This window comes from Syngnathus floridae, chromosome 15 (assembly GCF_059516105.1).
Source record: "Syngnathus floridae isolate MCC-2025c chromosome 15, RoL_Sflo_1.0, whole genome shotgun sequence".
NCBI classification, from domain to species: Eukaryota; Metazoa; Chordata; class Actinopteri; order Syngnathiformes; family Syngnathidae; genus Syngnathus; species Syngnathus floridae.
Window position 1 is genome coordinate 6435156 of NC_142427.1, and position 15530 is coordinate 6450685.

At 42.2% G+C, this 15530-nt stretch overlaps 2 protein-coding genes across 10 annotated transcripts in view; one reads left to right on the forward strand and one right to left on the reverse strand.

The window, feature by feature from the left end:
* npas2 (neuronal PAS domain protein 2) overlaps positions 1 to 9548 on the forward strand; it is a 25766-nt gene extending 16218 nt beyond the window's left edge. For 3 of the 6 annotated variants that reach the window (XM_088399563.1, XM_088399561.1, XM_088399562.1), the window contains exons 7-22: positions 533 to 653; positions 1356 to 1469; positions 1545 to 1663; positions 2153 to 2235; positions 2315 to 2421; positions 2490 to 2637; positions 2763 to 2847; positions 2922 to 3048; positions 3912 to 4009; positions 4143 to 4238; positions 4609 to 4785; positions 5285 to 5494; positions 5583 to 5767; positions 5856 to 5951; positions 6026 to 6236; positions 6676 to 9548. In XM_088399563.1, coding sequence (XP_088255689.1) covers positions 533 to 653; positions 1356 to 1469; positions 1545 to 1663; positions 2153 to 2235; positions 2315 to 2421; positions 2490 to 2637; positions 2763 to 2847; positions 2922 to 3048; positions 3912 to 4009; positions 4143 to 4238; positions 4609 to 4785; positions 5285 to 5494; positions 5583 to 5767; positions 5856 to 5951; positions 6026 to 6236; positions 6676 to 6870 — 2172 coding nt within the window. In that variant the 3' untranslated portion in view covers positions 6871 to 9548. The remainder of the gene's footprint in view (positions 1 to 532; positions 654 to 1355; positions 1470 to 1544; positions 1664 to 2152; positions 2236 to 2314; positions 2422 to 2489; positions 2638 to 2762; positions 2848 to 2921; positions 3049 to 3911; positions 4010 to 4142; positions 4239 to 4608; positions 4786 to 5284; positions 5495 to 5582; positions 5768 to 5855; positions 5952 to 6025; positions 6237 to 6675) is intronic. The other 3 variants (XM_088399564.1, XM_088399566.1, XM_088399565.1) reach the window with 3 other exon arrangements.
* Positions 9225 to 14938, reverse strand: LOC148386126 (RPA-related protein RADX-like). 4 transcript variants are annotated; one of them, XM_088399571.1, is made up of 16 exons: positions 14490 to 14938; positions 13414 to 14008; positions 13190 to 13332; positions 12824 to 13016; positions 12635 to 12743; positions 12465 to 12565; positions 12260 to 12379; positions 12090 to 12185; positions 11834 to 12001; positions 11435 to 11592; positions 11243 to 11361; positions 10946 to 10987; positions 10783 to 10874; positions 10467 to 10703; positions 10041 to 10220; positions 9225 to 9968 (listed from the first exon to the last, which is right to left on the reverse strand). In XM_088399571.1, exons 2-16 carry the CDS (start codon positions 13997 to 13999, stop codon positions 9832 to 9834), a joined length of 2481 nt encoding a protein of 826 aa, XP_088255697.1. In that variant the 5' UTR covers positions 14000 to 14008; positions 14490 to 14938; the 3' UTR covers positions 9225 to 9831. The 4 variants fall into 4 exon arrangements, with proteins under 4 accessions (XP_088255697.1, XP_088255695.1, XP_088255694.1 ...); XM_088399569.1 differs by having other exon boundaries at positions 11243 to 11364; XM_088399568.1 differs by having other exon boundaries at positions 12635 to 12758.
* Between the last annotated feature and the right edge of the window lie 592 nt (positions 14939 to 15530).

The following is a 15530-nucleotide window of genomic DNA, read 5'->3' on the forward strand; positions in this document are numbered from 1 at the left end:
AATTACAATTCACTTGAAAGTCTTCTGTTTACTTGACTTGGATTCTTTGGGCAGATGAAACCAAGGTATCAAAATAATGAGAATCCTTCAAGGCTTCTGTCCTAAATAAGTTATTGAGACGGACATCACTGCTAATGGAACAGGTGCACTAGTGTGTATTATTGTGTGACTGCTGACAAAAGAAACATTGCACGATACGCTGTGCTCGTATGCAGCCAAAGCTAAAAAGCTGAGAGGATAGAGCTCCACAGCTCAGATGGATGCTTAATGGCCCTGGACATCCTTTGAAAGCAACCCTTTTGAAGAAAAAAGCAGAAGCTTGCTCAATGGCCAAGTTTGTTGTCAAGCTAGCAGAGCATGTTTTTCCCTCACTGAAGACGAAATGCACCCAGTGAATGGGGCGACGTGATTTCTTCTTTACTCCCTCCGATACGAGTGTCCATACAGTGTCTGTCAGACTGTTTCCTCATGCTTACCTCGTTCATTCTTTTATGGAAGCCTCACCCATTCTATATCTCTCCTATCGCATCAGTCAGATATGGTGGACCAAAATATCTTGAATTTCCTCCCGGAGCGGGAACACGGAGAGGTGTATAAGCTGCTATCATCCAATATGCTGATGACTGACCCCATTGCTGCTGACTTCCTGAACAGTGAGTTGTCTCTTTGCACTTTGTTTGCCCCCTTCCCACTCGAACGGGCTTCACTAGAAATAGTCAGGTCTGGAGGATCTATTTAGATGAGAGAACAAGCAGGTTGTGGAATTTGGGTCGGTAGTTTATTGGATTGCTGATTTGTGTGTCTATAATTAGCCTTTTAGCTAATAATAGTCACATGCTTAGTATCATAGTTTAGACTTTTAATCACTTATGTTTAACACAGTAATCCCCCCCCAGCAATGAACTATCCAAGGCTCAAGGCTCTGACCTTAATCCTGCATTGCTATTGGGTTTTTCACAGAATGGGAGATGTGCCTAGCTAAGCCTCAAAACAGTTACGGAACCGCGTCTCATGGGCCCAGCGCAAAGTGCTCCGCACAAAACATTTATGATGATGCGCTTGGGTTATTTTTTAACTACAACATTGTCTACACTTCCGTTGTGCGGTAAATGTTCATGGAAAATGAGCTCTTGTCGGACATAAGTTGAAACTGGACGAAAGTTAATGAGAAATAAACGCCGTCTCACAGGATTTAAGAAATATAAACATTTATATTTGAAGTCATAATATTACATGTTTGGAGCCTAGCCTACTTTTCTTCGCTAGGTAGTTGTACATACAAACACGCTTATTGGTGATTTGTTTCGACTATCCCGTTCTGTCAACACTGAATTAAATGTAATATGCTGTTTTAGGTGAGGCACACGTGGAATTTTGCTGTCACCTTGCCAGAGGGAACATCGATCCAAAAGAGCCGCCTGTGTACGAGTATGTCAAGTTTGTTGGAGATTTCAAGTTTCATAACAATGGTGAGAGCAACCCTTTGTGAAAGCACCGAATCAAGTAATTTTCCATTCCTAAAGTGGGACTGTTATTTTTGGTAGTGCCTACATCCTCTTGTAACGGGGTTGAATTGACGTTACCAAGAAGCCTGCAGACGTCGTTGGAGGAGCAGGTCTGCCTCATTGCTACTGTACGATTAGTCACGCCGCAGTTTCTCAAGGTGAGACTTGTTGTGGTGCATTTCATCCGCATCATCATTATTTAACAAATGAGACCTGTTCTAGTTTAATTGTCACAAATGTGTCAGTTAACTTCGCCTGAGGCTTTTTGGAACACACCTTAAGACTCAGTCGACGCCCTGTGATCAATTTATTTTACGCGCCAATGAAGACACAATCACAATTATATTTCCTGTTTGGTCAGAGTATGTTCATTTTAATGGTTGTATTTAAACATTCACCTAGTTTTTTATGATTTTTGTTTCCTATGTCTGGTAGGAAGTAATTTTGTCATTGAAAATTACAAGAGTAATAAAGTGGATGAGTTTATGACAGCACTTGGGGCGGGGTGGGGGGTTCACACCTCATCACCTTTCATACTAGGCCTTACTCAGATTTGCTCCAATGCTTGCTTGAGTAAACATTGCTTGTTGTGAAGTCATTGAGGTGACTTCCCCCTCCTGTGTTCTCCTTTATTTCATTATTTATAGGATTTGTGCAACGTGGATGATCCTTGTGATGAATTCACATCCAGGCACAGCCTCGAATGGAAGTTTCTGTTTTTAGATCACAGGTAAATGTCAGTGATTCCAATCACATCAACAGCCAGCACTGTTTGTTTTTTTAACACACTTAGTTTTTATTTGTTACAGAGCTTCTCCGATCATAGGATATTTACCCTTTGAAGTTCTTGGAACATCTGGCTACGATTACTATCATGTGGACGATTTGGAGCTTATAGCGCAATGTCATAAGCAACGTAAGTTTATTCAACTATCAATATTTGAGAGACCGGATGTCTTGACTGTGTTTAATTCTCTCCGCCAGTCATGCAGTTCGGAAAGGGGAAATCCTGCTATTATCGCTTCCTGACAAAGGGCCAGCAGTGGATTTGGTTGCGGACCCACTACTATATTACTTATCACCAATGGAACTCCAAACCCGAGTTCATCGTGTGCACTCACACTGTTGTCAGGTGAGATTATTTTGTTGCTTGCCCACAACAAAGGATACATACTCTCTTTTGTTGTCCCGAGATTAAAATTGCCTATGAGGCACACCAGATCCTGTGACTAATATAGCAATCTGCTTGTGATCCAGTTACGCCGAAGTACGAGCTGAAAGGAGGCGAGCGTTTGGCCTTGAGGAGCTGTCTCCTCCTGAGATTGCTCCTTCCTCTGTGAAGGTAAACGTCCAGAATTTTCTTTGTCTGATATCAACATAAGGCACAATTTAAGCCCCTTGTTTGTTACATTTTAGGCCCAGGAGCTGTACCTGGACATGTGCTCCACGCTGGACCCGCCACTGGACAGAAACAGCGGCGCACGTTCGGTATCCTCCCACAGCTCTCGGAAGTCCTCCCACACAGCGCTGTCGGACTCCGCATGTGAGTCATCCTCTGCTCCCTAAAGTACCAACTCACTCAACGATAGGTCGACATAAGGCGAGATGATGACACTATGTGGCTGTAGGATCTGATGTCCAGTATCAGCACAATCCCGTCCATCCATTTTTTACAGTGCATGTTGTTGCTTCCCTCCACCGATATGCTATCTTTCTGATAAAATAGTCTCTGATGCTTACTTTAACTAACCTTGTTTATTTTAGCCTCCGCTCACTGAGACTCCAGCTGCTTCTCCACCCACTAGGGGCACACAAACACTAAACAGTTCCCTCTCTTCTGTGTATTTGTGAACAAGTTACAGTAGCTCTTGCTGCTCATAAAAAGCAACTTATGTTAATCGTACGGTAAATAATTTGCCCAGTTGGTGTTGCTTCATTGAAAAGCGTCACCGTCTGTGGATTTTTCATCCGAGGCAAAATGAGGTGTCAGCCAAGACCCGGTGACTCAGCAGTATTGTTTTGAAACTCTGAAAAAAACCTCAATTCGTGGTCGTCTCAGCTAAAGTGTGATGTCTCGTACATTTGGTACAGACACAATGTTGATAACATATCCAGGTTAGAGGAGGCAAAGCAGCTTTATTTATATGGCGCAATTCATACACAAGCTAACTCAAGGCCTAGTAGTTTAAAATTAGGATTCTTTTCAGGCTTCTGTTTAAAAAAAAAAAACTGTGCCAACAAAGTAGCTGCACTGTTCTACGCTGCTTTTACAGTTAACACTTAACCTTCCGAGTGATGATTCTCATGAGACAAAACAAATTAAGCAACTGCATCATTGAGAAGCACGTTTCATAAAAATGTCATGTTTCTCATAAAAGGGTGTGATTTCCTTTTTCCTCTGCGCAGCAGCAAACTCGTACACAGAAACCTGCACGCCGTCATGGCAGTCAACTTCAATTGGGAACGAGAGGACGCCTGCCAGACTCCAAGTTGGGCGTTCAAAGGTCAGTTTATACAAAGGCTGCGCGTGTGTGTGTTTTGGAGATAATTAAAAAAGGTCAATAGGAAACAACTAGACAAATTGATCATATTTGAAATGGTCAAATTCATCAAACTTGTATCATCTTCACCTTGTAGAATTCGACCCAAAGACAAAATTCCTTTGACCTGGTGTCCCAAATGAGCCTCCCCCTTTCTCCTCCTCCTCCTCCATGCAGCAAGAACACAGCAATGGTTAGTGTTTAGACTTCCCTTCCTGCCATTTGTCTTCCTCTCTTTTGTTTTTAACGCTGTACTGAGGTCTCTTTCTGCTGCTGTGTGTGCGTGAGAAAACTCTCTCTCAACTGTGTACTTTGCCTGCAGGTTATGGGATTAAGTGCATCAGACAGACGACAGCTAGGACATTTTTCAGATTAGCATCTGCTTTAATTGCTTCTATGGAACTTGTAGTCTGTCTCAAACTATTAGGCTACGGAACATGTAGTCTGTCTCAAACTATTAGACTTGGAAAGGCTATGTTATTGCATAATAGGCCGCATTGAATACATCTGAGAAAGGCAGAACAGAATTGGATTTATTTATGTATAAATTCTGTGTGTTTTAGCAACAGCAAACGCAGCAGCAGTCGTCCATGTTTCAGCTGCAACAGCCTCAGCTGGGTGTTATGAACCAGCTTAAGGAGCAACTGGAGGAAAGGACACGCATCCTGCAAGCTGACATAAAGACGCAACAGCAGGAGCTCCATGACATCAAAGAGAAGCTTCACCTCGCTAATCTTCAGGTAACCAACTCCTCATACCAAGCTAGACATCCGAGAATACGTCAGCCCTCAATGTGTATCGAGTAACGCTGCGTGGAAATCATCAGGCAAAAAAATGGAAGTATATTGACTTAGAATATTAACTTAGGGGAAATAAGTCTATATTTTTGTGACACCAACTTCTGGAGTTTTAGTAGATCTTTTGTATTGGCTGTCATCCGACTATGCAGGTGCACCTAATGCTGAGACCGATGAGTGCACATGTCATCTGGGTTAATTAGTCACATCGTGCAGTGAGCCTTCTGTTGACTAACCTCCGACAGTAACAGGGGAAATGGCCCCACCAAGAGGCGGCATGCAAACCTAATGACCCACATACAGTCATATTTGTGTAACGGTGATTCAGTCGCCTTATGACTCAGAAGGTGCTCATTTATAGGAAAAAAAACGACAACAAAAAAAAAGCACTTCTATTGTATTGTGTGAGTAGAGACTGACATTTTGTCAATGTGCGTTGTAGATGTTACTACAACAACCTATCCACAATGAAATTGGCCAACAGCCGCAGCAGCAGCAACAGCCGCAGCAGCAGGGCCCAGGCAGGCCGGCCTCCCAGAGCCAATCAGGCGTCATCAGACCGCTCTCAGGCCACCCGAAACCACCTTCCTGCGGTGCCCACAGTTCGTCCCCTCACTCACTTTTGAGAGAGAACAGCTCCCCCTCAACACAGGTACCCTCAACAAAAATGTCTAACACACAAGTTTGTCTGAATATTTTCAACTGATTTTTTTCCCTATCAATTTGACAATATTCAAAAGGTCCCGCAGAGGATATCTCGGAGCGGCCCGGTGCAGTCAGTGAGTTTGACCGTGCAGACCAATACGAGTCTGACCATGCCCTTCTACAGCAACCCAATGATGTTCTCACAGACCAATACGAGGCCTCTACATGACACAAACCAAAGACACGCGGACAACGATTTTAGCCAAGACGGACAACTACGGTAAAAGACAAGTCACAAATTGAGATGCTAATGCTATCAATCTATGAATGTACGACAGATGATAGAAAACTATGATTATATGTTATAGGATGCTCCTGAACCAGCCGATGCAGACATTGGTCCCCACGAGCAGTGGGTCCACGCAGTCCTCCCAGCAGTGCAACATGGGCATTCCCCAGACCATGTGAGCTTTGTTCCGAGTCACCACTCCCCCTCAACCCCCTTGTGTTCGACCTGTTGACTGTTCCCTCCCTACAGATACACATTGGAGCAGCAGATCATCGCCCCCTCATTCCCCATGCAACAGGTCAACTGCAACGCCGTGCTCGTTCCCTCTCAGGTGTTCACGTCGCCTATCATGATCCCGCACAACAGCTTCATCTCCCACCAGTCACAGCCAAGCTATCAGGCTCAGCCTCAGGCCTCCCAGCACTCCCTGCATCTGCAGCAGCCCCAGCAGTTCTTTCAGGTTTGACGCTCAGCCATCTTATTGATTTGCCGTATAATCTTATTGTGGCATGGCATTTGCTTAAAGCAGCTCTCATGTCACCATAGCAACAGCGTGTCAGCAGGCTGTTAAGAAGATCTCCATTTTTTTCTGAGCTAAATCATGCACCAAATGTCATTCAAGATGCACACCAGTCAATAATTTATTCAGGTTTGATTGACTGTTAGAGATGGAGTCATTTATCAGTCAAATTTATGACGGTTGTCGTTTTAGAATTCAACAACTCACCTAAGTATGATAAAATACAACAGTATATTGTTATATTAATACAAATTTTAATGTGTCAATAAAAATATATGTTTTTTTTTTTTTTTAATCCTGCTTCTCAATCGGATCTCAAAGAAACGGCCTGATGTGCTATCTGCTGCTGCCATGAGGGAATTTGTGATGTGTTTTGCAGATGACGCAAGGACTCGTGCACAGTGGATCGACTCCAGCATTCCTACACACCGCCAACATCCCACAGCAAGGCACTGTGGGATACATCCAGCAGCAGCCGGCGCCGCAAACACAACAGCAACAACAAAGACAATATCAACATTCCCAAACCCAGAACGCTAATGTTTCAGACTTTAGGAATATGCTAACGCAGTAGCACTGTGGAATACGCGAGAGCGCTGAGCTCTGCGGCTGGTTGCTGTTGTGGCGGGAAAACGGATACGAGCGGCGTGAACATTTGATGCGAAGCTGCTCGCTCCAACGGGGAAGTGCCGGAGTAAAACGACGACGGGAAGCGGACAGGAGGAATGTGATGGTGAGAGGCGGGGCCTTTCATTACCAACCTGCGACACGCGCGGTTGTCATTGAAACAAGTGAATTTATCACCGCTGTCATGAGGATGCCACTTTCATTTCGCAAGTGTCTGTTTGCACTTTTGGTACATTGCCCCACCTAAGAGTAGGATAAGAGTATTTATTTTTGCCTATACATTTAATATTAAATGTTCCCTCTAACCTGTGACTTCACGGGAAAGATTATTTTCCCGACAACCCCCTTCAGTGAAATCCAGAGTATTGCTTTTAATTTTCCATTTAGAGGAGTTGGATGTCACCCCCCCCCCTCCCGTCTAAATAAGATAAATACACCTCTAGGTTATCGTTATAATGAAAAGGGCTTCTTCAACAGGCGGCTTCTTTAAACGCGACACCTCCGATGAGCCCTGCAGAAACACACCTCGTTTGTCAAACAGTTAAATGGAGGAGGCTGGGTTGTCTCATGTGCCTTTTAACCATGCTATGGTGCAGTTCCAATGTTGTGTCTGACTATGGCTTTAAAAATCCTGCTCAGGTCCATTTGGAATACAAAGTTTATTTTCATTGATCGTAATTTATACCCCCCCTACATTAGATATAAAATGATAGATATTTAGATTTGTGTAGATTAAACATATAGAGAAATATGTATAATGGATGCCTTTTTCAACCTTAACTTGCCCCTACCAATGAATTTAAGCACTTGCAGTCATATTTTCGTTATTTTATTAATAATTTATTTGCCGAACACATTAATTGTCAAACAACTGAGATGGGATTAAGAAAGCAGTTTTATATATTGAGATTATGGTTCATTTTAATGTTCAGGCAGGAATTGATGCGCCACTACTGGTCTTAAAGTCTTATTCCCATCTAAATGCATTTATTTTTATAAAACTCACCCACAATGAGAGATTAACAGATTGATGTGCTGTCTAAACACATTTAAGTAGTTTGGAACTATACGCTGTGACACACCGATAGATTACATTATTAGATCATATACAAGTTTGTTTGTCAAATGTATTTTCACTCCAATCAATGAGGATAAATAGTAAAAAAAAAGAAAAGTGCACCTTTACAAAGATAAACATGCTGCATTACTTTTTGGTACACATGGTTCATTGAAGACTTCCCATTATTGCTAAGTGTCAATAGTTGTTATGGCAACAAGCCCAGCTCATCCAGCGCCGTTTGCCCAAAGGAAAACAGACAGATGAAAATCAAATGTAGTGTACTCACCCATTTACCAATTTGTTTACACTTTACAAGTTACTATCTTTGTAAAGGCGCACTGTTTGCTACAGCTCTTGTTTTGGATCTCATTCGATTATGCAAGTGTAACTTGTCAGCAACGAGTGAACACTGTTTACAAAACGATTACGACAGGCTAGTAAGTGTGTGCATGCACAGTGGCGCTGCAGACATGAACAGCTGCTAATTATCCGAAAATCTAACTGTCCTTTTTTTTCTTTTCATCACTTTCGAGTCTCTCACTCATTTTTGTTGAAGCAAGCTTCTTTACGCTCGTTGAGCACCACAGAGGAAGAAAACAGGCCCAGTAGCTACTCTTTGACGATGTGCAATGTCCCTTTGAGAATGTTAATTTATGATGTACGTATATTTACAATATGTCACTACAGCTGTGTAAAGACGTGTTATATCGACGGCACTCACGGTACTGTGTAAATTATATTTTTTTAGTGACCCTAACATTCCTCCAGGGAGAGAACAATTATTCTGTTCATAATGATTGCAGCTTCAAGACTCGGGAATATGGCGCCTAGACCTAGCTGATGAAAAGTCCAAATATCATTTGCCTTGCGTTGATATTTAATAAAAAAATCTCACTTGTGACTGACTCAATTAAGAGTCGACACACTGAAATTACTCCTCCATACAAATCTGCTTTGTGAAACAAAAGCACCCCTTGAACGCCCCTTTCTACAACTGATATCTGGATGTAGATATTAAGTAGAATCCCCTCCCCGATTTTCAGTTTCCTGGACTTTTCCATTAAGTGTCAATATTTTTCAAGCTTTTGCATTGATTTTTCAACTGACACTTTCCATTTGTATGTGAGAAAATGAAGACCAGAAGCTGAGAAACACAAACCTGCTACACAGCCATTGCTGCCGTTTCAGTGCAGAAAACACAGTGAATATATTGTATATTAGAATGTACAAAAAACACACACTAGATGATATAGTTTATTTTCTATGTCTAATAGAATACGTATGTATGTTACATGATTTTAAAATTAAAGTAATTTTGTAACAGATAATGAAGTGTCTTATTAGTGGAGGTGAGGCTTTGTTGTGTTGGTGTTGCACAGTTGCTTGTATGTATTTTTCTCCCCCTGTCTTTTCCATTGAAATAAGCTTTAAAAATATTGTTTAAAAGATAATAACAAATTAAGTTTACAGCCTAAAATATCTTGATATTAATTATGTTATATTGAATTATTTATAAATCAACCTGCTCATTGTGAAATATTTGGAAATAAATATTTTCAAACATACAGCATGCATTGTGGTTGTGAACAAAAAAAAAAAAGAGACTTTATTGCTGGTCAAGACATGCTTTTGATTTTGTTATCTTATCATTTTTAAGCTAAGATCACATTGTTGTTTTGCATTCTCCTGTGTTTTTGTGAGTCTGGGTTGAAGTGCTATCTTTGTGACAGAGTTACAGTTTATCTTGAATGCCTAATTGGATGACTGTCGACCAACATTTTCATGATTAATATGTAAGGAAAATATGGATGAGTACTCACCCTTATAAAATTGTCTCTCTTTAAAGTGCTACGCAACAGAAACTTCAGTCACTTTGTACACTTTGCTAATCACTACCTCCACCTCCTCTCCACCAAGGTGACAAATGTCCAAGACACATACCAAATTTGTGTCCTCCAGCTCCCCGGCAGTTGCCATGATATTCTCTAGGAGGTCAAATATTAGGTGTCATTGCGACGCTAAATAACTTGGTAGTGGTGCCACTGGGAGATTTTTACCTGGAATGTGGCGTGATGTCCAACTGTGACCTGAGCCCTCCAGAGGGCAGAGGAAACCAGAAGAGAGGCAAGAGAGCATGGTGTTGTCGTGACGACCCAAAGGAAGACCTACGGCTCTTTGCTCTCTGGAGCTCACGATGGGTAAAAATGTTGCATCGACAGCTATTTGTTTGTTAATGCCTGTGAAAACACGTGTTTGAAAATAAAATGTACTAATTAAACACAGACAGAAATCAAACTTTTAACTTTTAACATTCACCAAGTCCTCTGTTTTTGATTTACTGATGACTCAACCATGCCTGACCATGCGGTCAATTTTTCTGGCCTGAACAATTCGGAAATCTTGAGTGGCTGCATATTAACGAGCGTTGTATTGAACAACCATCCACAAACAACATCCGACAATTCTTTACTTAATAGTCTTACCTAGTATGGTAACCTGGTAGTATCCCGGGAAAACGGGACTTGGAAGTGTGTCGGCTGACTGCTCCGGTGTCCAGCGCATGGGATGAAGGTTGCTCCAACGCAGGAGGGCGTTCTTGTCATCTAAGGTGAACCTTCTAGAAATGCTGTCCTGATGAAGAGTGGCGTGACACAAATGCACGGTCAAATCTTGCCGTTGCCTTGACCAGCCGCTGCTCTCCCACGATAGCAGATTGCGGCCTGGTGGAAACCAACCCACATTTGAGCAAATCAAATTCTGTGTAACATGATGAAGTAGGTTCACACTTCACAATTCAACCTTCATTTTGGGGTGGCAGACTCTGTTCCCGTGATTCCGAGTCTCCCTCGTCCTCCGGCTGCTCTCTTTCGACTTCTGGATTTCTGGCTCCTCTGTCAAAGCAGACATGTCACGTGAGCGTGGGTCAAGTGGATACCAACATTATTAGCAGCATCATTCTTACCGTTTTGCCGGCACGCTGCTCACTGAAGTCTGCTCTGTATCTCTGGAAAAAAAAATAACTTCATTAAACTAATACATTATTACATATGATTATTCACATACACAGGCAGATCTCTGTAAACTGGCACATTGGGGGAAAACGTATTTTATATAGTACTTCAATTCAAAAAGTGAAACATGCATTTCCGACAGAGTGGAATATTTTTTTTCTATGATTTCAAGCATTATACTTGACGTCAAACAAAAAGCTAAGCTAAGCTTGGGAAGCAAGGTTCCACTCCCCACACAAATATCACACCTTGTATTTATCATCCTTTTCCTTTTCACTGAAGTTTGTTTAGGCGAGGCCGATGCGTCTGACCCAGTCACATTACTCACATCCGACATGGCTCGGTCACCGGTGGACACACCTGGCACCTGCTTGAAACAAGTTTGTCTCTAGTTAATGTCAAAATGACATTGCAAAAGAAGAGTGTTAAGTGTTTCATACCCCTTTGGCTCCAAGGCCTTGTGTCTCAGTTATGTTTGACTTTTCCACATATCTGACAGCCACGATCTGACCTTGAATGGCAAGTTTTTTATGTTCTCTATACTGCAGTGTTTCCAACTCCTTCTTCACGTCAGAAGCAGCAACAAGAGGAACTTGCTCTGTCGAGTGAACATTTAATTAAGACAAATGTCACAATGGACAACCACCAAATGAATTATGTATGAAGATACTGGCTTGAGGCTATTGCAAATGTTGTCTGATCCAAATGTTAACTTTTTCTCTCACAATTGGGAATTATCTTTTTACTAATAATATGTCAACTTCACAGCAGTTTTTGGAACGCACGGTAACTCCGGTAAATGTCAGGGGATTGTGATATGAATAAAACCGTAATTTCACCTGAGGTCGATGCCGTTGGCTGGGTGAAAGTGGGCGGGGCATGAGGGTAGCAATAATGGCCACCGACAGCCGTCTTCGGGAGGACCTCGTTGTCCTTCAGAGTCTTGTTTCGCTGCATGAGGCTCTGCACTATGGGGTTATTCTTGTACGGTTGACCCTTGTGGTAGCCTGTAACGGTAAAGTTCAAACGGCACTCAACAACTCATCTTCCTTGGAGCTACAGACAAATGACATTTAAGATTCGAGCTGTGCTAACCTGTAATAAACATCTCTGTCTCGCAGCTACTGGTGAGGTAAGGCAAGCAGCCTTCCACATGACACACTCGCATCTGAGTGCACACGAGATAAGACACTTAGGGAGAGAGAAGAAACAGAAATGAAGATTTGCTCTACCAGTCAGCAGAGATATCATATGAGGGATCTTACTTGGCCATATACTGTCAAAGATTTCTGGCTGGGAGGAGTTGAACAATTGCAGGACAAAAGGATGCTCCGTTGTTCTATCCATTGCGTGGACCCAGCGGAACGACCAGTACTTCTCAGGGCCTGCAATAATCGTGAGAAGGGTCAGTCAAACAACAAGTCTTGGTCCATGTTACCAAGCATTTTTGGTAGGTTTGAGATGTCTCACCTGTGGTGCCTTTACGTTTTACTCTTTGAACGCGACCGACAAATGTTACCAAACCGATGACGTCACAAACAGAGTCCTTGGCAAACGTTTCAACCTCGGCTCTGGAAAAATGGAAATATGGAATTAAGCATGGTTCAAACCAAAGACCGACCGATGTGAGGTTAAATCACCTGGTGGCAAAGCGATAGGACACATCAGGCAAAGACCACTGAGGCCGAATATTTTTCGGTGGCACCACGGTGATAATAGAAGTTGGGGTGCGAGCGTTCAGGCAGATTTCTGAGGGATAAAAGACTGAGATCACACATCCCAGCAACTCTTAGTAGGACTTTTCTATTATTGTCCTTATCCAACAATACCCATTGAAGTGAAGATCTTGATTCCGTAATGGTCCATTTGTGGGCGTGAGCGATTGGAATAACTTTCCTTAAGAGAGTAATTCTGGATGTACAGCACAGTTCCAACATTGAATGAGTTGTAAAACTGTGGACAGAGCTCGTTCCAAAGCACCAGAGACGTGATACCACTCTGATCAGCAACTTCAAAATATGCCTGCAAGAAAATCAGATGGGAATCAAGTGGATTAGATGACGTCTTTAGTGTAGGGGTTGTCAAATATTTTGCAGCAATTTTAAAGACGAAAAGACACCAAAAAAAAATCATAGACCCCTGGGGCTCCAGGGACGTCAGTTTGTGAACCACTGCATCAATGGGTTTAAGCTTACCTGGTAGGGGAAATCGATCTTGCATCCGGGTTTGCCATAATACCTCAATCTGGATTTTTGTATTATCTTCACCAGGAGAGGGGGGGGTTCCCGTGTGCTGTTGAACACTGACTCCAGGTTATTAATAAGAGTGATCCTTTTGACTGTTGGGTGAGAGGACATTGGAGGACATTAATACAAAATAACTCCAGCATGAAGGTGCAAGAGTGAATGCAGCATCTCACCATCCAGCACTGGAGCCTGCGAAGTAGGCGCTGAGATCCACATGTCCCCTTCTGGCTGCTCATTGTCCCACAGAGACAAGTAGTGTTTGCAGCCCAGCTGGAGGGGTATGTTGCTTGGGAGCAAGGTGTTCCTCTCCATACCGCTTTTGACCAGCATGGGCAGTGTGCTCACATCCCGAAGTTGCGACAGCAGCGCGGATTTACCCGAAACGCACCTTAACTGCTCGATGCCGATATAGCGGTGGCCCAATACCCGCTCGTTGTAAACAAACGAGCACTGCGTGATGATGATGTCTGAGCCTGTCCTCAGGGTGTTGGTGTGAATCAAGTGATTTAAACTTGGGTGAAGGCAGCATTTGGCCCGACACACTCCGTCGGTGACAGTTACATCGTAGCTGTAGCTCTCACAAGGCTGCCTTCCGTTTTGGTCAGAGAAGTAGCGCTGAAGTGCGATGACGGCGACATTAGCAGCATCCTCTTCTTCCACTCTTAGTTTTAGGGTTTTGATTGTCGACAACTGCTCAATTGTCCTCCGAAGGAAAGACGGACGAGGATTATACGTCGAGGTCGATGAGGTATCTTCCATCGTGGAGGGCTAAAGTAGAAAGATGTACAATGTTTTAGCTCATGTTAGCTAACTGTCACTCACAGGTGTCAAACTCAAGGCCCGGGGACCAGATACGGCCAGCCACATCATTTTACATGGCCTGCAAAGACAAATTGTGTATCAAATTTGTGTGTCATTACTAGAATTGCAAATTGTCTTCACTTTAAAAAAAAATCTCTTTTTTTAAATATTTGACCAGTTTTTACTAGTCTGATTTGAAAACGAGTTATTTGTCAGTTTGTTTTGTAGCTTATACTGTATATAATATGAGGTGCTCAAACATTTATTTGGGTTGACAGTCATAATGGCCCTCCGAAAGAAACTATGACGACAATGCGGCCAGTGAAAAAAAAAAGTTTGAGTTACAGTGTCACTTATATTGCTGTCTTTCAGTCGGTGAGATCACACCGCCGTTACAAACCGCATATTTATGTTCAACCACCAAATAAACTTTTTATCTTATGCTTACCGTCTGGGTCGCGCTAGCCAGGAGGGAGACGCGAACAAATATTCCTTTGTGGCAGATGGGTGGAACACGTATTTATTCCAGGACTGTCTGCCAACAACTGTGGCTAGAGACAAGTCATCATAAATACTAAGAGAGTATGAAGACGCCTGGTTACTGAGGTCTGCAACATTTTCAAGTTTCCCGCTCGCTTAGCAGTTCAGTCGGCTGAAGTGACGTATACGTCATTATAATTACGTACAGTCTACGGCCTAAAGTGGTCTTGTCTTGTTGATCTTGTTAGAAATTCCACCATTAAAACATGGCATTGTATTCTTATTGGAACGTTGCCGATGTACCAGGCGAGTCGTGGACTCGTAACCGGCTCTTTATTGCACAAACAAGGATTCAACATTCGCGCCGAGACACAAGTCGCAGAGGCAATACTCTGGTTCTCTTTTCCGCCATCTCCTGCTGCCTTCATGGCCTCCCCTCAGCAATCGGAAACTACAGTACTCTACCTAGATACAAAATTGCTACATTATAAAATATTTCAATTGTTTAGTTATGTTAAAATTTATTTATTGCTTATTCATTTCAAAAAGTGATTGATTTTAAGTACTTTATTCAGTGTGGCAGTTATCAATTTGAATAAACAAGTTGAGCTTGCTTTGCAGGTTCATGTTGTCATTAACATCATGACACATTTAATAAAAACAGTAAGTTTATATATTTTTTTAATAATTTAGCAAAACCGTATATTGTATTTTATTTATTTATTTTTTTACAAAATATGTTTTACATACGTCACTCATAGAGGAAAATTATGATTTATAAGATTGACACAATTTGCCAACGTTTGCTTCCTGGAGGACAGGAAGCGAGTTACGACACTATGGTGAAATTCAGCTGTTATTGAAATGAGTGAGCAAAAAAAAAAAAGAAGGAATTAAAAAGAAAACGCAATCACTTAAACTCAGACATGTACAACAGTACCATTATTACAATAGGGATAGACAGACTGCTAGATAAATATTTAGATATAGATATATTAGAGGTAATGAC

Excerpts from the sequence above, each read along its gene's own strand:
- LOC148386126 (XM_088399567.1), bottom strand. The coding sequence starts at position 13,999 with ATGGAAGATACCTCATCGACCTCGACGTATAATCCTCGTCCGTCTTTC. Across the intron at positions 10,875-10,945 it reads AGCAGCGTGCCGGCAAAACG|AGGAGCCAGAAATCCAGAAG; the intron begins GTAAGAATGATG and ends CTGCTTTGACAG. Across the intron at positions 10,704-10,782 it reads TCTGCCACCCCAAAATGAAG|GCCGCAATCTGCTATCGTGG; the intron begins GTTGAATTGTGA and ends GGTTTCCACCAG.